The sequence below is a fragment of the Uloborus diversus genome, chromosome 2 (genome assembly GCF_026930045.1).
Source record: "Uloborus diversus isolate 005 chromosome 2, Udiv.v.3.1, whole genome shotgun sequence".
NCBI classification, from domain to species: Eukaryota; Metazoa; Arthropoda; class Arachnida; order Araneae; family Uloboridae; genus Uloborus; species Uloborus diversus.
Window position 1 is genome coordinate 23,866,685 of NC_072732.1, and position 27,743 is coordinate 23,894,427.

The 27,743-nt window shown below is 36.5% G+C and overlaps 1 protein-coding gene across 1 annotated transcript in view; it reads left to right on the forward strand.

Annotated features, from left to right (window-relative positions):
• Positions 1-27,536, forward strand: part of LOC129235120 (single-minded homolog 2-like) — a 159,867-nt gene extending 132,331 nt beyond the window's left edge. The window contains exons 5-13 of the mRNA XM_054868809.1: positions 3,729-3,818; positions 3,925-4,048; positions 6,837-6,925; positions 12,200-12,399; positions 14,375-14,481; positions 16,129-16,276; positions 17,912-18,114; positions 23,188-23,434; positions 26,593-27,536. Of these exons, the coding sequence (XP_054724784.1) occupies positions 3,729-3,818; positions 3,925-4,048; positions 6,837-6,925; positions 12,200-12,399; positions 14,375-14,481; positions 16,129-16,276; positions 17,912-18,114; positions 23,188-23,434; positions 26,593-27,394 (2,010 nt within the window). The 3' untranslated portion in view covers positions 27,395-27,536. The remainder of the gene's footprint in view (positions 1-3,728; positions 3,819-3,924; positions 4,049-6,836; positions 6,926-12,199; positions 12,400-14,374; positions 14,482-16,128; positions 16,277-17,911; positions 18,115-23,187; positions 23,435-26,592) is intronic.
• Positions 27,537-27,743: the final 207 nt, after the last annotated feature.

The window sequence follows — 27,743 nt, forward strand, 5'->3', positions numbered from 1 at the left end:
ATTTCAACTAAGACAGCTACATAACTGGCTAAATGTTTTTGAGTAGCAAGTGTGACATTTTCCAATTCCCGAAAAATCAGATGCGAAAACGTTGAATGAGCAAGCTGGTAAAAACACTATCAGGCTTATTTCCCCCTCATCCATTTCTTTTAACTGGATATAATTGTCATTATTGTTATTATTATTATCGTTTTTGAAGGAAAAAACTGTACAGTTGAACCACACTCAAACCTAGTTACGACATGATTTAAATATCATAATGATGTCCCAGAATTTCATTTGCAAGGGGGAGTATTGTACCCTGGGACACTTTTCATATTTTAATTTTTAACGTCAATTAATTTAATTCAAGTATAAAATCTAGAAGTCACATTAAAATACTCCAACATACTTCTATGCAATATATATATTTCAATTCAGACAGTTTGAAAATATAAATGTTGAAAGCCATTTAGTAAAATTTTCAAGCTGTCCCAAGGTACAACATCCTATTATATCTTGGGAAACATCCTGTTGTACTATGGGAAAGTCTTCATGATTCAGGAAACAGCCATATACTTGAACCAATTTTGCACCAGAAAACAAAAAAACAAAAAATCATGGTAGAGAATAGGGAAGTTGCAACCTAATAAATGTTCATGTTTTGACTATTGGATATTGTTAATTGACCCTCAAAACTAAAAAATTCACCATCGCCGAATTTTAAAACACCGTGATTGATTTTTAATGAATTTTTAAAAATCCACGCGCAAAAGTGCGCTTTTCGGAATCGTCACGAGCTTACGTCACAGGGCACTAATGGGCAGCCTTCCGCCGAAGATCCCTTGTTTTCGCTACGGACATTTTAAGCGCGCTGATATTTTTATTTTTTAGAAATTCAATAATCCTTTTGAACACACTATGGAGGCCGGGTGCATTAAAGCACAATCTAATAATCTTCCTCAAGTAACATCAATGATGGTATTCGAATATTTCCGAGAGGATGAGAGGTTTAATGTTCGAGAAAGGCGAGGAGTTAACTATGAGGAGGTAAGCCTTAACGTTTCGTCTTCGAAGCCAACTGCACGTCCTTCGGCTTCTCCCGCGGCGGAAGAGCGCATGACGTCACTTCCTGTGCCATTTGACGTCACAATCGTTTGAACTTTAAAAATTAATTTTAAAAAAACTACTTATCGTATCGCAAATTTTTTTTCACCTATGATGTTCATACATGTTACTCTATCATATAAAAATAAAATTGAAAATTCGAAAACTTCCCTATTAAATTATGAATATAGAATAATGAATTATGAATAATGAATTATTATTTCACATTAAATGTGTTTAAAAGACTCTAAGAATAGAACACTGTCCACGTTCCTAAACATTCTCTTAATTATTAAGAACCATGCATGCCTATGTTGTACCTTGAAACGCGTCCTAAGGTACAAAATGTTCGGCTATCCCAAGGTACAATTACCATGTGATTTAAGAAAAACCAGAATAATGATCAATCTAGATGTACTATCATTATTTTCTCATAAGCAAATTATTCAAAGTACTTCTATTTTATTACAAAACAAAATTCAGTTGACGAAATTTACAAACACAAAGACAGGAAATATTTACTTTGGAGTCATGAATTTTTTTTTCTCTCACACAATCGTCAATTTTACCCATTTGATGCTGATTTTTACTATAGCAACATTTAGTAGTGAAGGTTACTATTAGAGATTACAAAAACATGGCTGTTAAAAATAGATTCTTAGAAATTAGCAGTGTCCCAAGGTACAACACTCTCCTCTACATCTCGAACTTTAATCCGTTAACACCAGAGAAAGTTACTCATAAAATTTAAACTGAAGACAGACTCCCAAAGGTATCCGACTAGGTTCGGAGCAGTTTTTTTTAAAAACACTATTATGAAATAATATTAATGTTTATTTAGAAGCAGAATGATCTTAAAACATGTATTTTGCTTAAAAATAAACCATAATATCAATAATTTTTTTTTAATGGGTGATTTTTTGGCAAAAAATGACTGAAAATTACCAGTTAGGAGAAACACTGTATTAATAAAAATTAACTAGCTATAAACAATTTGCTTAGATTTTTTCACTTGTATAAATATTACACATGAAACAGACCGCAGGTTAAGAAATATTTCAAGAATTTTAAGGTTTATGACAAATTACGTGACTTTATCCATAAATTTCTCAAAAATTTGTCACCTTTTTTCGGTAAAAAAGCTATAAATCAAAAAATATTTCATCATTTACATAATCTGTGGTCTATTCCACTCACAAGTACTTACAAGACAGGCATGCCAAATTTCATGCTTGAATACTGAATAGAATTTGCAAAATCATGTTTTCCGTAGCCAGTATCGAGAAATAATTGCATTCTTCAAAAAACGTAAGTAAAGATTCGACTTAACACGCGTTATACTGCAGATGCTTAGTATTCAAATGCTTATAACGTGAGTTCTAATTCGCGTAGATTATAAAACCAAAATGTTTCATAATCTTAAAGAATGGGGCTGTTGAATAAAACTATTTTGAGAGAAAGTGAATTTTGGTCGAAAATCGCCTTTTCAACGTAGTCGGATACCTTATGATAATCACAATAATGAACTCTTTGGTGTTTTCCTTTTTGAAATCTTAATTTAACAATAACGCTAATCTTAATTCGTATAATTTATGGGAAGTAAAATTTTAAAAACATCTAATCTAACTCTTTCTGGCAAGAACTAAAAAAAAAAAGAAAGAAAGAAATGTCAGTAGCAACTGTTAACTTAGTTTAACTTTCTAATTTCATCTTATGCATTTTTTCTGCTTTAAAATACTATTGAGCTCAAAAATACTTGAAGTTTTCATGTGGTCCAAACTGCAGAATTCTTTTAAATCGAAATAAATAAAAAAGTAATTTGAATTTTTGAAAGAAATCTTGTTGGCATTTCAATGGAATGGTTGAATATGCACCAGCTGTTAGAATTGGACCAAAGAATGCAGAATGGTACGACATTGGGACAAACATACTACAGATGTATATCTTCTTCTTCTTCTTACTTATCTCTCTGTTCTTAATCAGATCAGATCCATAAGGTTGTTCGCCTTAATCAACTTCAAGACAGAAGCAGGTCTCTTCAGTAGATCCTCGCGTACCAAACCAACAAAAAAAATCAGATGTTGTGCAGTGGCCTCTTCAGTATGACATTTGGTGCAAATAGGGAAAGTCCTATTACCATTGGAAAATCTGAGGGATTTTAGATGACCTGTGCTCAGGCGAGTCAAAGCAGTTTGATCTCTCCTGTCATCCTCAAATCCAAGGAAAGCACCAGGACCCTCGCAAAAATACCACGGATGCTCAGGAGGACATCTCCAAGAGCTTTTTATAGTAGCCTTACATCTGGAGTATAGTTCAAGGTACGTCAGAGGATCCCCACTATTCTGAGTCATCGTAGAGCCCTTTTTCGCCAGTCCATCCGCAATATCGTTATATCTCAAATTCACATCAGATGGAATCCATTGTAAATGGAGGTCACAAGAACCGGACAGATGTATATAGTTGTCTTTAATAGTGCATTACCTAATATTGAATTTTTAAGTGAATACGATACCGAATTATTATTATTATTATTATTATATATTGTTCTTCGCTCATGCGTACATTAAATATGCTCTAAACATGAGGGTGATAAATTGAACATTTTACTGATGCCAAAGACTAAGTCTTATTTTAACTTTCAGACGCTGGATGGCTTTGTGTTCGTCGTCGCACCTGACGGGAAAATTATGTACATTTCTGAAACAGCTTCCGTCCATCTGGGATTATCGCAGGTAAACACTAATCACCAGCCATATGTCGCACATGCACATGTTCTGCGACCCACTCGGGATCGTTTTTTTAATTTTTAATTTAATGTTAGTTTTTATTCCCCTCCAGGTGGAACTGACGGGCAACAGCATCTACGAGTACATCGACCCGACGGACCACGACGAGATGGCCGCCGTGCTGGCTCTTCAGACTCCGCACCATCCCCTCCATCCCTCAGTCCAAGCGCAGGGTGGTCAGTACGTCTCGACTCTAGCCTCTCTTTGTTCGTTTTTCCTTTCCTTCCCTCTCCTTTCACTGTCGCTATTAATCCCCATATTGCATTCCAAAATGAGCGCCAAATTAAACGTGATATAAGGAGCAGATTCAACCCTGTTCGATACCACGGGGCAAAGTACATTTCTGGCTGAGCATATTGGTAGATACAATTGATCGTTTCGATCCGGTCGAATTGATCGAGCTGAAGAGTTGAGAGAGTTTTCGAGTTGGATATGTCACAAAATCAGAAACAATTTAGTTTGACTAGTGAATGAGCACAGTGCAGTGAATAAAGATTTTTTTTCTTTTCTTTAAATTTTTGACAAGGTTTAAAAAGTTTTTTTCGGATGAAGTGGCAACAGTAACTTTTTATCATTTTTGGCAATAAATTTGTGTCTCGAAAGAGAAGTGAAAATTATTCACTTAAAAAATATACTAGGCAAAGTCAAAAGTGAAGCATTTTTATAATGAAATATTTTCAATTTGATTGTTAGTTTTTTTTCACCAAATAAGTGATCACTGGTACAGAAGTAAACAACCCGGATCTCTTCCTTCTCTCTAGAGTGTGACAGAGCATCCCAAACTGCTATCTCAAGATTGAAAAGCGGTCACATTAAAAGTCTCTTCTTTCGTGAAGGCGAGAAGCTTTTTACTCTTTGTACAAAATGTCAAACTCAGCGGGCATCTCCTGAACATATCATGAGCTGCTTGGGACTTGTAGGGGAAGATCTTTACTCCTCTCCCTTCCTGGTATTGGATTTCTTAAGGGTCAATGACCTTATGGACCTTGTCTGAATCCGTCAGACGGTCTGAGGATAAGCCACAACATAACAACAACCAAATAAGTCAATAAATGCATAAAAAATGAATAAATAAATAAATGAGTAAATTTAATTTTTGAGAAAAATTAAATAAGTGAATAAAGTAGTTAATGTATATCAAAATAATTGAATGAATGAATAAATTAGTAAATAAATTCATGAAGGAACGTAAATAAATTAATTAATAAATAATACGTGAATGATTTAATAAATGAAAGAATGAGTATACGAAGTGAACTATTTCCTTTTGCTAGCCCAAACTCGACAAATTGTATTAAACATTTAAGATCAAAACATGCCTAATATTAATTAAATAAGTACTGCAAGATACATCAGTTGATCTCAATTAATATTAAAAATGCTAATTCCAAAAACTTAACCATTTTATACTAACAAAAAACACTTTTGATAAACCACAAAAATATTAAAATATGGGTATCACATTTTGAAGTTGACTTGCATCATTCTATACCTTGATCAATAGAACAATTTAGTTTTTTTCTGGAATCACCTACATGTTTAAGAACGTAGTTGGATAGGTGACGCTGCAAACTGTGGAAATATTTCACCATTTCACTTTGCCCTGCTATTTCACTTAACCCCTACATTTCCCTACTATGACTTGGAAAGAAAAAGGAAATAGTTAAACACGTGATAAAAAAGCAAAAGGTAATCAAAAAAGAAAAAAACTTCTTTGTAAATCTAGATTCTGATTGTCCTGTATCGGAGTGTGCGGTTAATGAACGGGTAACCCCCAAAGAACGCGATTAATTAGTTCCGTGTTCTTCGAAACCGTGTTGTTCCCGTTTCAAGTCAAAAGAAAAAGGCAAAACTTTGTATTCGATTATAACTTTTTATTTTATCAAACAAATGAATCGTTTGGAAATAAATTTATATCTAATAAGGCATCGTATGGAATTAGAAATATTTTATATGTTTTCAAAACGAGTTACTCGAAAATCGTGTAGTTTAAAACCATGTAATTTGGGGGAAGGTATTTGTTTTTTGAAACTCGTGTTATTCAAGTACCGTGTTCTACGAAGGTTTCCCTTACATTCAAATATCCTATTACTATTGCTGAAATCCTGCATCTCTTTAAATGTAAGCAAATTAGCAAGGACGGGTCCGGAAATGTTTCAAGGGATCGGCGATTGATTTTTATTTCTTACTTTTTATTATGTAAAATGCATACCGATTTGCAAAATGGATCACAAAGGTTTCGGACTTCAATTCGAAAACATTTAAGGGGTAGAGCTCCAAACCTCTCTTCCCAACATCATTAAAACTCGCCTAAACACGCATTTTTTGAACTTTGATATCGAAAAATTATCTGTGGGAAGTCCCCATAGGCGGATTTAGGACTGAGTTCCTGGGGGGGGGGAGCAGTCTTTTTTTTGAGCAATATTGACTGTTTTTGGGGTCTTTCTTGTAGTCTGGACAATTTTTCTGATGATGGCAAAAAAGGGGGTCCATTTTACCCCCCCCCTCCCAGACACTATGTCTTTTTTTTCCTGAAATACATAAGATCCTGTCGTACTTATTGTGTCATTTTTTAACTATTCTCTTCATTTTCACTTCTGAACTATTCAAAAAAGAAAAAAAAACATGATCTTTTCTTTTAAGATTTTGGAGGGTGTGTTATTATATATAAAGTCCTCCAAAGACTGGGGGAGGCATTGCCCCCCTTCGCCCCCCATAAATCCGCCCATTAAAGTCCCTCAAGGGAGGGGCGATCGCCCCCACCGCGCCTCCCTTGTATCCGTCCATGCAGTTTAGACATGTTACAGAGAAAAGCTAATCCTTAACCAATATGTGATTTTCTCTTCCCTTATTATTATTATTTTTACTAAGAGATGTAGAAAGGTAGCTAAGCTTATGTATTGATCATTTGTTGTAACTCTTTGCTGTTATTTTTTTACTTCAAGCGATTTTTCTATCTTATAGTGGAGTTCGAAATTGAGAGGTCCTTCTTTGTGCGAATGAAATGCGTCCTAGCGAAGAGGAATGCCGGACTCACATCGGGTGGATACAAGGTGAGATTTTACTAAGACACCTTATCCGATTGAAAAATAAAAAGTATGTATAATGGTAATCCTTCGGGTTCACTTGGCCAGGTTGCTATTTCTGGCGGCATATCTCTTGGTGTGAAGATCTAAAGCTTCAATCACACCACGCCTTGTGTTGCATGTAGATGGCATGCTCTACATCAGTGGTTCACAACCTGAGGACGATCGACCCCAGTGAAACCATTTGACTTCTCAGGGGGGGGGGGGGGGTGAAAAATTCGGGAGGAGCGATAGAGGAGCGATAAGTACTACTTTAAAAAAATAATAAAAAGCTAAAAAATATCAAAACTGAAAATCGTATACAGAACCAATTTTAAAAGCTTAGACAAAGAATCACAAGAAACAACAGAAACGAATTAAAGTTCAGAAACTACCAAATCACACCTCGGTTGAACCCTTAGAAATTACATCATCTCTTATCGCCAAGTATATAAATTTACACATTCCCCGCCGCCTTTTACCTTGAGGGGGCAAGACCCCTTTACTTTTAAAAGTAAGGGGCAGTTTTCTCATGCCCCCCCCCCCGAACAAGCCACTCATGGTATATACATTTTAAATAAATTAAATTAGGTATTTATATTTTCAATAATGTTGATGCTCACCAGCGTCAACTTTTAACTTTTGCAAGGGAGAAAAGGGGGGGAGGGAGATGGATAAGTGTAAGTCAACCGCTAAAGGAAAGCGATAAGTTTAGAAAGGTTGGGAACCATTGCTCTACATAAAGTTGTGATATAATTGTGTACGAGTTTCGTTTCTACCTGCTTTAACTGCCGGTTAAACCGTTATTCTAATGATAAAATATTTAACGTGAAATAAAAAACGCCATTTTTCTCAAATTCCCGATGCCCCCTAAACCTTGCTCGTTTTTCTTCGACGTACTCAACATTTTTGATGACACTGTCATATTCTTTCGGCGACATGAATCAATAATTTTGCTGAATCACCCAGTGACACAGCTATACTTGAGTAATGGTAACTGTGGTATCAGCAATCGAGCATAAAACAATGGTCATTCAAACATTTCAAGCACTTCAAGCCTTGGATGATGGGCGATTCGATTCTTGACTGTTAATAAGAAAATAAGGTTAATTACCTATCTCACTTTTTCCGCGTTCGCTCATCGACCTCCCGATGACCTCGCGTTGTAAGTTATAAGTGAGGAGTAGAGAACAAAATTGGTTTAAAGTAATGTAGCAATTGAAGAACTCCGTGTAAAAAAGGTACAATCTATTTTCCATAAGTTTCGTGTTTTAGAATGAAATATATCACACTCCGGGGCAACGAAAGTAACACAAAAATTTTGGAAAGAAATCTCAACTATTATTTTAAAATCTTAATTTAATGCTCCATCGTGCAACAAAACTAGCACAAAGTCAGTTTTCATAACTGGTGCTTAATGGCGCAAACAGGGCCTGACTACTGAATCGGCCAACTGCATCGTGGCCTAGCGTCCCTGATGCACAGGAGTCCCCAAATGGCTAAAATTATTTGAGCCAATGACTACATTTGAAAGATTTGACCACAGGTTGCCATAAAAATGTGTTTTGCCTAATGCCTCCCAATATCTTAATCATGCCCTGGGCGTAAAAACGATATAATCTATAGTGACTGCATCATGGCCTAGCGTCCCTGATGCACAGGAGCCCTCAAATGGCTAAAATTATTTAAGTCAATGACTAAAATTGAAAGATTTAACCGCAGGTTGCCCTAAAAAAGTGTTTTGTCTAATGCCTCCCAATATTTTAATCATGCGCTGGGCGTAAAAACGATATAATCAATAGTAACACATCATTTTAAATTTCATAATTTATAGGATGATTTTTCGAACTTTAAGTATGCAATATTAATTTAAACCACCAAATACTAACCAGTTAAAACCACATCATATTTTTTTGCGGATCGTAATACTTGAGACTAAATGTCTTGAATATATTAGTACGTAAAACCTCGATTTAAACCAATTGTTTTGAGCTTTCATGATCTCTTTAGTTGCCAGGGTCCGATACGAAGAAAAATAATGCCTTTCATTGCATACAAGAACGAAATCTCTCAACAATAATCCCCAATTTATTGAAAAAAGTAGATTAGGTTACGTTTTACGAGAAAGCGAAGAAAAACGTTTCCTATTTTGCTGTATTATCTTGACTCTAAAGAGTTTGTTCATTACAAGACTCATTTTGTTTTCTCATTAGAACCAAAAATATAAACTCCAGTATATAGCGTTCATTGTTGACCACTTTTCCGTTTCTTCATTCTCCTAAAGTAACAGTTTTACCAGTAAAACAGTTAAGTGATCGGATCCAGTTCCACCTCGTCAAAATAAAGCATTTCCCTGCATGTCAAACATTGCCAAAAAATATTATCAAATTTTAATGCCTTGACGCGAGTTTCATTGTTGATGACACCAGAGTGTTACTCGATCAGTGGATTCGCTATTGTATATATGAGGATGAAGAACAAAATCTTTATAATTGATTTTTTTTTTCCTTTTTTGGCGATTCCTGAGAGTTTTTGAGAAGTGGAACTCTTTCTCTCCCCCTATCTACATACAAGTAAACTAGTTGAGTCAGCTCGATTCTCTTTTAACAGCGTTGCGAAACAGGTGCTAAAATGAATTCGGCTTATTAAAAGAAACGTTGATTAACTATAGTTGGAGCAAACCTAACTTGGCAGTGTCAGAATGAAGTGATTAGAGTCCGCACAGCCTCCACAATTCTATCAAGTTAGGTTTACCCCCAACCAGGCCCGACGAGAGGCTATGTCAGTCTAGTCGGAAACTAAGGGCCGAGTCTGTAGGAGCCCGGCGACACTGAAACAAAAAAAATAAAGAAAAGAAGGAAAGAAAGAAAATAAAAGTAGAAAAAAGAAAAAGAAAAAAAAAAAAAAACAAGCAAACAAACAAAAAAAATTTTTTTTTCAATATATGAAAATTGATTTTTATTTGCCAATTTCTGTGTTGTATTTTTTTTCTTTTTGAATTAATAAGCAAGCAGTATTTCTGACTCAAAATTATGATTGTTAGTAAAATTTACTCTGTTGGTATTTACTGTAGCGACACTTTATATACGGTTAATTGTTTTCCAATTAGCAGTTTTTAATTTTATTACTTTCTTTTTTTCTTCTTCTTTTCTTTTCTTCTTTCTTCTCTCTTTTTTAAAATTTATTCGTTTACTTATTTTTTTGGAAAAGATGGGGGGGGGGGAGGAGTAGGTTGGTTCAAAAAACTTTTTTTTAGGTAGGGTCTAAGACACTTCCTATTTTTTTTTTTTTTTTTTGTAAATAATTGTTTTTTTTTTTTTTTTTTTTTTTTTTTTTTTGCGATGTATATGCATATTTCTATTATAATATGTAGCATTGTTTTTTCAGTTCGATGTATTTTTTAACCCCCCTCCCCATACTATTGAAGTTTAGGGGAGGGGGTTGAGCACCTTCTTTCAGTTGAAATAGGAAGCTAAAATACTTCCAGTATATTTCTAGCCACAAGTCTAAAATCATTCAGGGGTGTCCCGGTATCTAGGAGAAACTTTTTTTTTTTTTACATGTATTTTTGAACCATCTTAATGGGGAGGGCACGGTGACAAAACTGTCTAGAGGCCCACCTTTGCTCTCTGCGGTCCTGGCCCCAACTTTATATGTTGCCTCAGGTGAAAAAGGAAAATGACAGTCAACTAGTTGACAGGCAACTTTTTCGTTGATTCGTTCGTAGGATTTCGTGCGTAGGAGGCCTTAAGACACGTTTTAATTGATAGCTCCAAAATTAAGAATCAATCATCAAAAGCGCAAGGAATGGCACAATGACTCATCTACAGTAACAAGATCGAGAACTTTTCGATTAATGTTGGCGTGTCATTAGCAATTCGGTATCATTTTCCTTGAGCTATTTGGAAAATGATAAACAAAGCAATCAGCTGAGCACTTCCGTAATGAAAAAGAAATCAGTTGAATTAACTTGACACGGTTTCTTTTAATTATGATGCATTTGTATCTTCTTAATGCGATATGAAAAAGAAATTATCTCATTTTCTTTGAAGAATTCTGAAGTGTTATACCTTAAAGTATTTCTCTGGAGTATTGTACCTTGCCAGTTTTTCATTAAAAATATTATTGACAAATATGACAATGTCAAACATAAAAATAATAAAAAATAAAATATTTTAACTTTCGTATTTCATTTCATTCCACCACATGAACCTACTTTTTTTTTTCTATTGTTCACTGAAATATTTAACTTATATAGGTGTGTTTTAGCCTTGGCTTAAGTGTAGTAAATTACTGCTTATTACCTAAGCTTTTACCTTCATTTGCGAATTGAATTGCACCATTGCTTACGGACTTTTGCTGGCATGCTAAAACGGTTTCAGCTACCAGTTTGTTGGTAATCTCTGCTTCAAAGAGATGACGTCTGCCGCCATATTGGTTACTGCCTACTCCAGTCTTATGGGTCCATAACAAGGACGAAACTAGGCAGTCTGTGGATGTCATAACCAGGCTGTCAGTATTTTGTACAAATTCAATTTATTATTTGATACATTTTTGTCTGCTTGTTTGTTTTACGCGATATTTTTTATGACACATCTGATCAGTGGCGCACACAGGAATTTTGCAAGGGGAGGGTCCAAGATCGAAAGCCTCATTTTCATATTATGACCCAATACGTCGTTAAACATATTGACTTGATTTTGTCGATTCGCGAGAACGGAAAACAGTAAAAAATAAACTATTGAATAAATAATTAGCATTTTGTAATGAAACATACTTAAACAAATTACCAGAAAGCAAAATAATTTTACGCTTTTACTTTTCTTATAGTTAAGAAATGGATTCAGCAAAGCAAATTCATCGTTGTAGAAGCACCATATGGTTATAGAAGTTCATAGAATCTCATTTTAATCTATAAAGACAAAACTAAAAACATCGTTATTATAGTGTGTTCATTTATAATCACCATTCTGCTTCTTTTAGGTCATTTGTTATAGGAAAAGTGCACAATATTTTTGAAAATCTTTTAGAGAACGATTTTATTTTTTCTTTTATTAGAACTAAAATTATTGTTATCTTTGCTTGGAAATATTTTACGTACAAAATACTTACAACCGTAATCAATCGGGGAAAAAAACAAAACCTATGGGAGGGGTCCGGACCCCCTGGACCCCTCCCTTGTGTGCGCCACTGCATCTGATATTTGTTGCATTTTATACACGCGAAAGTAATTAATTAAAATCTCGATGGTCTGTGGCGCAGGTGATCCATTGCAGCGGCTACCTGAAAGTCCAGCGTTTGGAATCTCCGTACGACGGGGGCGGGACGTGCTTCCAGAACATGGGCTTGGTGGCGGTGGGCCATTCCCTCCCTCCCAGCGCCATCACCGAAATCAAGATGTACTCCAACATGTTCATGTTTCGAGCCAACATGGATTTGAGACTCATCTTTCTGGACGCCAGGTAATTTTTCAAAGTAAAAAAGGTTACAAGTAAAGCCCAGGTTATACACATCCACATTGTACCGTTTCCACTTCTTGTGTAAAGATGACAAGAGAATGCATGGTCTTTTAGAGACGTTTAATGCAATCAATATTCACAGCTATGTTACAAATTACAGATTATTTAATGCTACCAAGATATTTTGAACCTCGAGAGCCATCGTCCGTGACTCCCCAGCTCTCCACTCTACGAGTCTCTCTTCGTTTGACCTATTTACTTTCTCTTATATACGGGGATTCGTTTGGCGGGGAATGCACCCCTGTTTACAACAGTCAGACGATGTTGATAAAAATACGTTAAGATCTTTTCCTTCTGCTGTCAGGTTTCAACTGCGTTGACAAGGTGGTTGAAAAATGTTCCCTATAGTGTCACAGACATCATATCACACCAAACGGAGAAAGTTTATGTGCACAACAAATGTCCAGCTTCGGATAAAATTCACCTATTCTGAAGATATAATTTCGAACATTTCTCAGAAAAGGGGAGCAAAAGCCGTATTTACATGTGGTCCTATATTATCCAGCTTCCATTTTGGTGACAGATATAAAACACCAGCGTAACATAAATAACGAATAAATACCTTTGTGCTGAAAATTCAAAAAATCAGTAATCCAACGTCAGAAAGCACAAATATTGCAAAATATTGCAGACACGTGTTTCGGTGTTACAAGGAACACCTTTTTCAATGCAAAGAAATGTGAGCTTCTGGATGAAAAGTCATCCGAGAAGTGTAACTCCCCTTTTCTCGGATGACTTTTCATCCAGAAGCTCACATTTCTTTGCATTGAAAAAGGTGTTCCTTGTAACACCGAAACACGTGTCTGCAATATTTTGCAATATTTGTGCTTTCTGACGTTGGATTACTGATTTTTTGAACCAGCGTAACATGTTATTCTCACGATGAGTGTGGTCTGGGAAAGAATTTCTAGATCGACCCCACACATTGAATCGAAATAGCAAACAATCTGGAGAAATCGCATCGGTACAATATACGTGTATATGCAACTGCATATATTTTTGCTGGTTTTTGGGACGTTAGTTGCATATAAATCCATAAAAACGGCTTTATGTACATTGCTGCCGTTTTCAGGCGTTTTTAGATGTTTTTAACTGAAGAAAATTATAATCTCGACCGTTTCAGCGATCGGCCACCTAAATTCTGTGCCGATCTACTTTCATAGTTAGGCGAACACTAAGATCGACTTCCGGGGTGGGGGGAGGGGGAGTCTCTCCCCTCTCTGCGCCATTCGTTAAATGCTCTTCCTAACAGCGCTTTCCTACTTAAAAAATTTTTTTCCTTAAATATTAGAAATTTGCTGCACTTCCAGCAATAATACAAATTCCCAAAAATGCTTTGAGTAACTTTTGTTTTAGAAGTAGATTTTTTTTTTACAAAAAATAATGTTTATTCATGGTACTCTGGAAAAAAAAGTTGCAGAATATTGTTGCAATTGACTGAATACGAGCTCGAGATCTACTGGTCAACCAGTCCTGTTCCTGTCTGAGTCTTCCTTGCTTGAGAGGGCTGTCCAACTGCAAAGAGTCCACGGGCCAGAATTTCGGTCACTGTTCACCTGGCGGGCCGCAGTTTGAAAAAGTTGAACAATAACCTCTTTTCTCTTTTACAATAACAATTAATAGTTGAATTATTAATTATAAAACAATGAAACAGAAGGATTATAAAACCATTCGCTTACATTTTAATGGGAAAACTGAGGCCGATCCGCCTTCTTGACAAGGGCAGGAATGTCAACATCGATGTACGTCAACATCGATGCGGGGCGCACAATATGTGTTGGCTGGTCGTATGCGGCTTGCGGGCCGCCAGTTGGACAGCCCTGCTTGAGACTATACTTATCATTAAGCACTAAAAAAGTAAAGAAATGCTATTTCCGTCTTTTTCTTCTTCCTCACACTTTTTTTCTTTATTTTTCAGGGTAACTCATCTGACAGGGTATCAACCGCAAGATCTCATAGAAAAGACTTTATATCATTACATTCATGGCTCAGACTGTGTACAGATGCGATATTCACACGATACGTGTAAGTATACTTTGAAAACAAAAAATACGTATAGCTTCTAAAACGTGGTTTTTTTAAATCAATTATTTCTGTTAAAACGTGTGAAGCTGCCTGATGTATGAACATACGTTTGTGGGTTAATATTTTCACGTCTTCGTGTAAAAAGAAGAAAAAGTAAAAGCAAAATAACGAATCCCATACTAAGTGACTTATAGAAGTACTCTCAGCCTCATGACCATGTCGCACCTGTCAATCACGTGAGACGTAGGCAGCCTCGGTTTCATAACCTTGAAATCTATTCAGGGTAAAAAGAAAAGACGTAGGTATATACTATTAAGAAGAAATAAAATGGAGAGAGTGAAAACTTTCATTTGTGAAGCTAAGACCCCAAGTTACGTGATGGATTTTAAAGTAAAGCATTGTGGGAGAAATCAGGTTTATTTCTCTAGTGCTATGCAAAACGTGTCAACCATTCGTCGTTGTTGAGTCACGTGACTTGGAGTTCCCCCCCCCCCAGCTTTAGCTAAGCTAATGATTGGACTTCCTCCCTCTATATACTGATTCCTGCTCTAAGATAGGCCTCATTCACAACTTTGTCGACATTTAGACGATATAAAAGATTCTTTTTTTTTAAAGTAACTGTAAAGGAAGAAATTCTACTTTTACAGGCTGGTTGCCAGTGGCGGATCTAGCCGATCATTTTGGGAGGGGCCATCCAAAATTTTTGAACAAACTCTCGAGAAACATTACTAAAATGAATGATTCTAAAGGGAGAGTGAGGGTGTTTGGAATCCCCCCTTCCTTAATATTTTACCTTAGACGCTCTAAAAATCTAATTTTAAGCTATTTTTGCACGTATTAGAGAAAGCGATGGAGGATTTGTGAGCTCTCCCTCCGAAAAATTTCGAAACTAAAGCCATAAATACGCAAATTTAGGCTCTCTTTGGTCTCGTGAGCAATAGGTGACTCTGAGGACAACAGCATTTAGAGAACGTCCTGTCTAAAGTTGGAATCAAGATATGATGTAAACGAAGAAGCAAAATTTTGGAAATAATAGTTCTTTTTCGAGGAGAGAGATATAATTTCTCTCCTTCTTAATTTCTTCCTTCTTAAGGCCTAAATTTCTCTTAATGTAAAAAACGTGTTAAATTTTGTTATTTTCTTATAATATTTTCCATCTTTTTTTTCTTTTTAAAAAAATCCTACAATCACAAGGCTTTGGGAGGGACCATGGCCCCCCTGGCCCTCCTCTAGATCCGCCCCTGCTGGTTGCTAAGTCATGATATGAAAATTATTTGTTATATTGAGAATAGAAAGGACGATTATCCCCTTTCCAAGTTGTATTTAGATCTATGTTCTGCCATCGGGGGCGGGGGGGGGAGGTTGCGTAACATAAAAAAGATTTGGTACCTGAAAATTTCCGGGATAGCTTCCGAATGTTTTGTAACATAGAAAAATCTCTCCGATAGGACTAGAATAATAGAAAAATGTTATGAAGCAAATGTATGAAAGCAAATGTTATGAAATGTTTCTGATTCTCTTTAAAAATGTTGCTGTTCAAAAAATAATTTAAAAAACATTTTCTATTTCAACCGCCACTGTAGTTTGATTTTATGTAAACGTTTCTGCTAAAACATCGATTTTAAGTTGTCAAATAATAATTTCCAGTGTTGCACAAGGGTCAAGTGACGACGAAGTACTATCGATTTCTCGTCAAAGACGGGGGATGGATCTGGATGCAGAGCTACGCAACTGTAGTCCACAATACTCGCTCCTCTCGACCTCACTGTATCGTCAGTGTCAACTACGTTTTAAGGTAAGTTTGCCATTTACAAAACAAACTGCAAGTTATTAATCACATCTCTCTTGTCTTGCTCTCAAAACTATGGGGTGAGCTTTCGTTTTCTATTTCTGGTGAGTTTACCAACGATAAAATAAACTACAAGTTATTAATCCATTCTCTCTTGCTCTTAGAATCATGGGGTGCGCTTTCGTCTTCCATTTCTCGTGAGTTTGCCATCTACAATACAAACTACAAGTTATTAATATCTTCTCTCTAGCTCTCAGAATCATGGGGTGAGCTTTCGTCTCCCATTTCTCGTGAGTTTGCCATTTAAAAAATAAACTACGAGTTATTAATCCCTTCTCTCTTGCTCTCAGAATCATGGGGTGCGCTTTCGTCTTCCATTTCTCGTGAGTTTACCATCTACAAAATAAACTACAAGTTATTAATCCCTTCTCTCTTGCTCTCAGAATCATGGGGTGAGCTTTCGTCTCTCATTTCTCCTGAGTTTACCACCTACGAAATAAACTACAAGTTATTAATCCCTTTTTTCTTGCTCTCAAAATCATGGGGTGAGCTTTCGGCTCCTATTTCCATGAGTTTACCATCTACAAAATAAACTGCAAGTTATTAACCACTTTTCTCTCAATCTTAAAATTCAGGGCGAGCTTTCACCTCCTATTTCTCTTACCCGTGATATTTTCGAGCTAGATCGTTCAAACGACACACAAAATCGTACAAAAAAATAAATAAATAAATAAATAAAATAAAATTAAAAAAAATAAATGTATCCATCTCTTGCGCCCAGATTTTTTCTTCCTTATTTTACACACTAGATGGCTGTGTCAGACTATTTTCAATGTTACTAGAGATAGTCAATTTTAAACTAGATGTCAGTACAATTCAACTATATTTTGTTCGTACTACTACTTATACTCCTTGTGAATGCACGTGGTTTGTGCTCTGAGATAAAATATTTTTTAACATTGTGCACATTATGGAGTCAGAGTTGGAAAGGGATTAATTCTAAGCGATATAGAAAGGAAACTCGGTATTTCTGTCCAGATTGGGAGTTTGACCTTTGCTTCTCATGCTTTGAAATTTATCATATAAGAAAAAAATTACCAATAGTTGTGAATATTATGCATAAGGTTTGTGAAATTTTGTTTTAATAAATGTAAATAATATAAATATAATTTAATAAATGGCGTGTACATTTTTATTTACCTCGCTTACTGGAAAACCAGCAATCGATCTCAATGATCCTGAATGTTAGCTTCACCTTTTTTTCTTTTATTTTCAAGCCAAAATAAATACATAAGTAAAATAAAATTCCAAAAAGTCTTCGATGAATTCTGAACCTCCATTACTCCCATCAGACTTGCGGGAAATACGTCAATCTCTGGTAGTTGGTATCTGTTTATCAGTAAAAAATGTATATAATTTCCTTTTCATACAAAAAATGAAGTTTTATAACTACAAGTTCGTTTAGTTCAAGAAATCCAAACTCATTTCATTCCACAAACTAAAATTTATAAATAATTACACTTTAACAATGAGGAAAAACTTGTTTTACTTAAATTGAGTAGTAGCACATCTCTTGCAATTTTTTTTAGGCACAATAGAATATTCAGAAAAATTCATTTCTAAAAACCATTTTCATTGCAGCAAACAAGAAGCAGACAGTTTACAGCTGGAAGTAGAACAAATAAGAAAACAGGAGCAACTCTACCCCGCCTCTTCTGCCTCAGCCCCGAACAGCAATACGAACGGCAATGCATCGGCAGCGCCAACCAGAAGCAAGCATCACAGGGCAAAGAGCAGAAAAGTTCCGTACATCTACGAAGATTCGAGTCTCAGTTGTATAAGAGGTAAGATAGAAATGGCTGCAAACGAAATTTTTTATATTCCACACACCACTTTAAAATGAAATGAGCAAAAGGGGTCTGAACTGACTCAATCCCTGTGACCAAAGGTCTATTGAGTATTCCCAAACAAACGTCTCTACAAGATTTTTCTTTGGTGTCTACTATAGTTGGGTGGGAGCAGGCACGTAGCTAGAACTTTGTTAAGGGGGGGGTCCAAGGTTGCACGAACTTCAAAAGAGGAGGCATGCTAAAGCAGAATTAGTAGCTGATAATTACACAAGACTAAGATAAATCCAATTAAAACTGATCATTAAAATATGATAATTAATTAAAATTAATTAAATAATTGAAATTAATAGAGTCATTAGTTAAAATTAGTTAACAAAACGTTTATGTTAAGTGGTAAATTAATTATTGTCAGTTTGTAAATTAACATTAAACTGAAGGTTATCACATACAAAGATTCCAAATATGGGTGAACCTTTGTCCTCCTGAAAATAAGTGATATATTTTCTGTTAATAAAAAGGGCACAATAAAAGAAAAACGGAAAACGAAAACTGTTCTAGAAATTACTTGGAAAATGCATGCGATAATTTAATAAAATATTAAAGCTTTGTAATATATTTCAACAAAATATGTACATTTGTACTTATGCCATTTTATTTGAAAACTAGAAAGTCACCCGTCAAGGCATGACGGGTGAAAATTGCTTCAACTCTTCTTCATTTGAACGAAGCAATTGCCTGTTTGGTGATATTTTGATAGTTGAAATTTTAACTCTAACACCAGTACATTAACCCTAAACTCCAGTAGATAGCGTTCATTGTTTTCGTTTCTTCATTCCTCTGATATGACACAGTCTTACCAGTAAAACTGTTCAAGTTACCGGATCGAGTTCAGCCTTGTCACAATAAAGCCTTTTCTTGCATGTTAAACATTATCAAAACATATTATCGAATTACATATCATGCCGTGGTGCGAATTCATTGTTGAAACACGCGGGTTACTCGATCATCGGCATTATTTGTATGAGGATAAATAAATCTATATCTATGGAGTCGAATGTATAACTATATGAATGTTACATAACGTAACCCTGTCCGATTTGAACAGCATTTCAGGCAAAATCCCACAACTCTCTCAACGAAAATATTAACAAGGTTTCATTTAAAAAGCTTGAATTGGTTTTTATTTATTTACATTTATAATATTCTTTTGATAACACGAAATAGAATGATATTTCCAATCTTATCCGTTTTCTAATTATCATTCCTAATCATCAATTAAAAGCTTGAACAAACTATTAACTCTTTGAGGGACGGAGGCTTCCTTTGTTGCAACCATTATATATATTGTAACGGATTCGGTGCGACTTCCACTTTCTTGAAATGAAGACACAGTTCTTGATAAAAACACAGGAAATTTATTTACACTATGTACAGGAAAGATCTTCAACAACTGCTAAATTATTCATCAGCAATTAAGCAATTATCACACAACACCGTAAACTCAACGTTTACACACGTATTTACTTCCAAATACGAAAACAACACAGCGAAATGCCTCGCTATAAACAGAGCAAAATGCTCTCAGTTCGAAATATCAATCGAAACTAACTGTTTATCCATCGCTAACGGCTTGAATACACCGAAAAGAAATCTCTCAAATATTCCAGAAATTGCTACGACGTTCTACAACTACACTTCCATTGATAAAATCAGTGAATGAAATAAGAAAAAAAAGAATAGGGGGTTGTATACTTGAGCCATATGTTAAGGGGTTGTATATTCATTACGGGAAACTATTTACAGGTTATGTTACTACAATAATTACTATTTACAGAATTCGTAACAATATATATATTTTTTCTTTCTTCAGCCAACTGACACAGTGATTTCAGTTAGCTGGAAAAAAAAAGAGAAGCAAGAAATAAATGGTGTTCTCAAGTGAAGTCGCTATTGCTAAAAAGGGTGAAAGCTGTTCGAAAAAAATTTAAATATCGGAAAAGGCGTATTTTATCATTATTTTTTTCTTTCTAACGGGGCTGTGTTAGAGGCTTTAGCCTTTTGCGGAACAAGTGCGAACCAACGATATGGCATCCAGTCATTCATATGCCACCCTTAAGGCGCGGATGTGAATGTCACAGGAAAATTTGATGCCCAGTTTCCACAAGATGGAAACACCTGAGCTCTCTTCGATGCGAAACTGCAAAAGGAATTTAATTTTGTCAAGAGTATTCACAGTCAAACGACCTAAGGGATCTTTTACATGACGATTAATGGAATGTATACCTAATGAATTAAATTAAGCATCTGTGTAATTTTATTTTAACAACATGTTGTTAATTTTAACAACAGTACATATCATATTTTACGACGCAGGTAATGATTTTTTTTCTTCAATACGATGTTAGCAAAACGCTCTATTGTAAGAAATAGTAAATATCTTTAGCTTGAAGAAAATAAGTGTTTAAAAAAAGGCAATATATAAAAGAAAAGCTCAAAAAGAAAAGCTCAAAAACATTTACCTCGTATTCACCTTTTTTGTTTCTTTGCTTGTAACGCAGTAAATAGCGGTAATTTTCACCTAGTAATTTATAGTTAAATGCACATGCCTGTTTTTTGTTACATTTAATGCTACCATCACAATTTACTAAAGATGGATGCATAGATGCTAATAATTAAATAACTCCTTAGTACAAAGCCAGTGAATAACAATCAGAAAATGTGTTCCAATGATGCAAATACAAATATGTTTTATGGAACAACATCGAATAAGATTTTTTTTCGTCAATTAAAAACTTTTTCTTTTGGGATCATAGAATCACAATTCAGTAAGATTTAAAAGTAATAATTTCTAATAAATTACTTATTACATGCCTTAATATGGCCGAACTTGTAATTTCATAAACTGATCACAGTAAAATATTCAAGTAATTTTCAATTTAATTTTTCTATACAATTTTTATACCGTAAAAAGTTTGCTACATCAACTTCAAGTTTTATTTATTCATTTATTTTATTTATTTTACCTTCAAACACGATTTTTTGGGGGGGGGGGGCATTTAATATGTTCCATGATCATGCTTAAATATTGGGGGGAAAACATCAGTAAAAAATCTACGTAATTTGTTACTCAGAAAGGAGAGAGATGTTAAAAGTAATCTAAAAGTTCAAATAAAATTTTTATCAAAAAATAAAATGAATCTGAAATGAACCATGCCAAAAATATAAGAGTTAAAATGAAAAAAAAATCAATAATTATTTTTCTCATCCTCAAACACACGAAATGTGTAGAATTTCTTTTTTCGCTGCTGGCTTAGAATCTAAAATTAGTTTTTAAATGGAAAAACATATTAACACGTAAAATTGCTGGTATTATTAAGTAAACTTTAAAAGGGAGCACTGCGACTTACCTAGTTTGGGTAAACTTAATTTTCTTTTGCATACAATTTTTTGTTCAAGATATGTTTCCTATAAGTATGACATAGATAAAAACTGCGTGTTAAAACAGAAAAGAATCGGAATTCAATTACTGATTCACCAGGAACGCACCTCACTCTGACTGTCTTTCGTACAACATGCGTCTACGAAATCCACGAAAATCCAAAAAGAAAAGAGAAAGAAATAAAGAAAACCACGCCAATTAGAATGTGGGATACGGCGGAAGTGGCAATAAATGCTTGTTTTTACTTTGCCAATGGCAATTTGATGGACCAAGGAGAGGGGCTGAATTTCAAGGTCACAGGACCCAGCTGGTTTGAAAGTCGAAAGGGACATTTCCCCGTTTCGGACGGAGTAGGTGACACAGCAAAAAACGGACGAAAATTGGGAACCTGCAGTTGTTGCACGAGGTTCTCGTGTTCTGAATTGACTCAAGCGCTGAGAAAATTGCCGATTACTGGGAATATTTCAGGGGAGAATGCTGCCTTTTATAAAATTATTGTCTTTCGGAAAATTTTTGTTGATGCGAGATGCAACAACTGAGAAAAAAGGAGAGGAGTCTTTCGGGAAGGGGGGGGTCCGGACCCCATGGACCCACCCCTTGGCTACGTCCTTGGTGGGAGGGTGCCTATAACCTAAACTGGCACCTTCATAATACTGTAATTAGGATCTGTGTAGCCTTCACAATGCTGCCAAATTAAGCTTGCCCCAACTATAGAAACCAGTAAGAACCAAACCATTGGTCTCTAAAAGATACTAGTTGCTGAAGCAAAATTCAGCAAGCATCCAATGGGAATGTCATGACTCTTTCTAGGTTCGATTTTACTACCGCTGAAGGAAGGAAAGAAACATCAGGTGACCGATGGAAAGCCATTTCGTTGAAATGAATACTCTCCCTTCCAGAAGCTGCCAAGTTAAGTTTGCCCCAACTATGGAAACCAGTAAGAACCAAACTATTGGTCTCTAAAAGATACTAGTTGCTGAAGCAAAATTCAGCAAGCATTTAATGGGAATGTCATGAATCTCCCTAGGTTCGATTGTACTACGCTGAAGGAAGGAAAGAAAAATCAGGGGACCGATGGAAAGCCATTTCGTTGAAATGAATAATCTCCATTCCAGAAGTTAGCCTTCACAATACTGCCAAGTTAAGTTTGCCCCAACTATAGAAACCAGTAAGAACCAAACCATTGGTCTCTAAAAGATACTGGTTGCTGAAGCAAGATTCAGCAAGCATCCAATGGGAATATAATGAACCTCCGTAGATTCGATTGTAATTGTGTCGATCCAGATATTGAAATCTATAAGTGGCAAACACTTCACAATCACATAAAAAGTGAGTAACAATTTCCTCGTCATATTCATACAGACAATCCTGCAATTTGCATCACTGCTGAAACCCAAAACAGCAAGTTGCTGTTTTATCAGTGCCCAATTGCCTTTCGAATGCTACTTCATCTAAGACTTATGAGCTTCTGATCCACTTTTAACTGCTGATGGCATTTATTACCCACCACAGTGGCACCTTAATGTACTAGAGCATCAAGGTTCCACTGTGGTGGGCATTATTACCTTAAATGCCATTTATATTTTCTGCATATATTTTCTTTATATTCAATGTAAACTCTTCCCCAGGTGAAACTGCAGATCCCTGCTTGTACGAGATGAATGCTTTTCCTCTGCACCACGCTGCATTTTCTGCGGTTGGACATTCTCCGTATGGTGACATGGGGGGCCCCAATCCCGGTCCGCAATACCCCAGTTCCCCTCACGTCGCCATGGGCCTTCTGGATCCAGCGGGCAGCGGCTTCTTGCCACATTACCCACATCAGAGACTTTCCCCCATGTCGCACATAGATGCAGCTTATGAAAGAGAAGAAAGGTGAGTTGAAAGGATTTTTCAAGTTAAAAATATGGTTTTAGATAGGGCTGTCCCCAATATGCGCGGTACACAATGGCGCAACCACGGCAATTACCGACGTAGGTTTTACCGCCACTACAACCGCAGTAACAGGTAACGCGCCCCTACAGTACCTATATGTGGATTTAGATATACGATCTGGTCCGGTGGCGCCCACTGCCCGCATAATTTATCACCCCAAAGCAGCCGAACAGTTGCAGATCTAATCAAACATCTGGAAGGGGCTAGAGGTGGGGTTTAGCGTTGACCCAGGCCGTACCACATGGTGGCCTTCAATAGATGCGGTAGTGTCTTTGGGTAATGGATTCACTACGCATCTATTAACTAGTTTTGGAACGCAGTAGTGAGCCAAATATCATCATTTTCAAAAACCGGCAAAGTTATCGCACTTGGTAAAGTTGTTCAGGTTGACGGTATGTCAAATTGGGTCATTATTTTTGAAAAACTATGTGTACTGTATATTTCAAATTGATTTCTTCCACCGAAAGATTAAAAAACGAGCTGATGTGTGCATCACATGACTTCCTTTTACTCCAATTTAATGTCATTTCCCCATTATTCGCTATTTTAATGTGATTCAAAATTTATTCTCTAAATATCACCAACAATGGCCAAATTGAAACCAAAAAAAAAAAAAAAAAACTCCGCCAAATTTGTCGCCAAGTTGGCGACAAAACTTGGCGACCAAAAGACTGGCGATATATCGCCAAGTGTCCGACAAATTATAACGCCACTTGAGTTTACATCGAAATTAACAATGATTTCCCCCCAAAAAGGTGCAAAAGACCCCCTTAGGAACATCCGAAAGCAACCAAAAGGGGAGGTGCACAACTAGACCCCACTACGAGTCTATGTACCAAATTTCAACTTTCTAGGACATACCATTTTTGAGTTATGCGAGATACATACGCACATACGCACATACATACAGACGTCACGAGAAAAGTCGTTGTAATTACCTCGGTGATGGTCAAAATGGATATTTCGCGTGTCTATACATTCTTAGGCACTTTTCCGCATGTGGTCGAATCGAAAAAAAACTCAACATTCATTTGGGGGTGAGCAAAATGGAAATTAAGGGCGATTTTTGAGTGAAAATTTTTTCGCGAATACAATACTTCCTTTTTTGTAAAAGGAAGTAAAAATAGCAAAAATTAATGCAAAACTATATCACTTGAATATCCTTACTAGTAATAAAAGGTATTACATGCTGAATTACAATTATGTGTCACATAAATAAACGTCAGTCACCATTTATAGCATATTTAGTTCAAAGTAGCAAATATGAAACAGGTGTGTGTGTGAGTCTTGGGTAACTTTTCCAGTTTCTTGAAATGTTACCAGTTCCGTGAAATCTTATGTGACAGTGTAAGACCATCCTCGTTTGAGCTTACCTTTGAAAGGGGTGGATTGCAAATTTTAAACCGGAAGTTTTTCTTTTTAATGGTTTGAGATTATCGCTAAGTTGAGTTAAATTAAGCCTGGTCATTTCTTTGGTAAAATATAAAGAGCATTTCACCTTATCAGAGCAGAAATTACTCCAACTCTGAAAACTGACGGACAAAAACCGCAACTCAAGTTTCGTCATAAGATATCATGACTAAGCTTTGCAACTTTGCAAAAGAGCATGTGCAGCAAGCTTCTGAGAAGAGAAATAATTTTCTCCAATAAATTATTCAATGCGGATGTATTAAATGGATTTTCCTTCCATTACTATTATGACTTAAGGAATAATGAATGAATTTTATCCCGCTTCAGTTATTGTCTTGCCAGTGGCGCTGGTTTGTATTGTACCACCTGGAACCTGGTTGTTACTAGATACTATTAAGAGGAAGGATGAGTAGTTTTCACATGATTGTGAGGACACTGGGGGCACGAAATCTTCCCAGCCTCCCCCATGACTACATCAGTCTCTTCTCTAGACTAGGGAATATCAACCATTCAGGTTCCACGCCCTCCTTTGCACACTGACATGAGGATGACGTCTCCGCTAAACCGCCTCCGCCATATGTGGTTAATACAAGTAGTGCAGTAGGAAATTGGAGAAGATTAGGTTGGCTAAAAGTAGTTAATAAGAAAAAAAATAGATAATTTCACACATAAAATTTAACATTGCCACACAAAACTTTGGCGTAAACATATTGTTATTAAAATATGTGATATCCATGAAGGAAGAAAATAATTGAATGTTTTTGAGATAATTTAGGATCTGGGTGAGGATGGTGTGCACATTAGTAACTTTCACAACATTAATGAAAGGGATGGCATTGTTATTGAATATTCACATGTCCGCAAAAAATAGAATAAATTACTGTTTTTTTTTTTGAGCAATCACGATTGCTTATTGCTTTCATTTGACTGTTTTTGATGTCCTATCATTTTATTTTCCCACCGCCACCCTCCGCACCATCACCGTCGACCGGCTGGCTCCTCACGATGCTGCTCCTATAGCGAAAGGTTGCATCCATGTCCTACACACACGCGCATACATACACAACTACACACATACACACACATACACATACACACATACACCTACACACACAAACACATACACACATACACCTACACACACAAACACATACACACACAAACACACACGCATACATACACACACATACACACAACTACCCACACATTCATGCCTGCACACAGACACAAACACATATGCCGACATACACATACGCATACATACACACACATACACACAACTACCCACACATTCCTGCCTGCACACAGACACAAACACATATGCCTACACACACATACACATACTCCCCCACACACACACATACACATACCCCCCCCCCCCGCCACACTTATGCCAGCACACAGACACAAACACACATACCTCGTACACACAAACACCCCCCCCCCACACAAACACAAACACACATGCCTACATACACACACTCGTGATTGCGAAAAACATAATTTGAATTCAAGATGTCAAAATTCAAATTAATTTTTTTTTTTTAACTTTTTATTTTATCTTTTACACACTCACTCTTCCCTTGAAATTTTTCTTCGTCCACACCTATTCTATTTTAGCTTTCTCGCTTTCTCAAAAAACGTAGATATTAAAGATTCTGCTTCATCTCAAGTTCATTGTCTTCCAGGTATGCAGTTCATGGCTATCCCCCCTTTGCTGGTTGCGAAGCTCTGTCTTCGTCTCCGGACGGGGAGCAACCCGAAGCCATACAGCCCCTATCCTGTGCAGTGGCGACCCAGCCACCAGGAACAGACATGTGCAGCTACGTGGCACCACCGCCGCCTCCACCACACGACTTGAACCACCACCTACTCTACGCCCCAGCCACGGCGGTGGGAGCCTTCAGCAGTCCGTCCGACTCTGTACTGTCCGAGTCGGATCTAGACACGACCTTCCAAAACGGGAGGTCGCAAGACTCGCCGCGATCCACATCGTCTGCGTCTTCGCCCCTCCACCACAGCAACAGCAGCAGCAACAAGCAACCGTCCAGTGCCTTAGTCGGTGTCCAGCGCAACCAGTACAAGTCAGTGATCACCAACGCGAATCTGCAACTCGGCAGTGGTTCGTCAACAGCGCCAACGGACTACATCAACCAGCGGTTGACCTCTGCCGATGTTGCTAAACCTCAGCAACAGTTTCACCATCAGAGGAACACTTTCACCGGCTGCTGTTCACCATCGGACTCTTCACCCTACAACGACTCTTGCTATTTCGACAGGCAGCAGCAGCCTCCACTCATTGCAGACTCTGGTATTAAGTACGCACTCGTGTCCAAGTGTGACTCGTTCGCGACGGACAAGGGGTACTGTGTCGGTTCGGGTAATGGCGAGTTCGCCTGTACGAATGTGACGCAAGGGGTACAGCCTCAGTACACCAGTGTCATCGTTGACACTCAGCAGTATCAGATGGCGAATGGATTTGTTCATTAATATCACGGTCAAGGAGATAAAATGCTTACAGAAAATGGGAATATATTTCGATGCTTATCGTTAGAAAAATTAAGCTAAATACTTTTGATAATTTCCTGTACTTACATAGGTTTATTTTCGATAAAATTCAAGATGTATTAAATTTCCAAGCGGGTTTTTGTATTTTTTGGGAAACTAGTTAAGTTGTCGGAGCTTTCTTCTCAAATAATGTCGAATTTTTTTATCTCTCTCACAAAAATTCCATCCATGAAAATAAGCACATGCCACAAAAGTATACTATCTAGACGCTTTTTTTCTTTTTCAACAAAATTGAAAGCTCATAGCTTTTTAACAAAAAAAAAACTACATC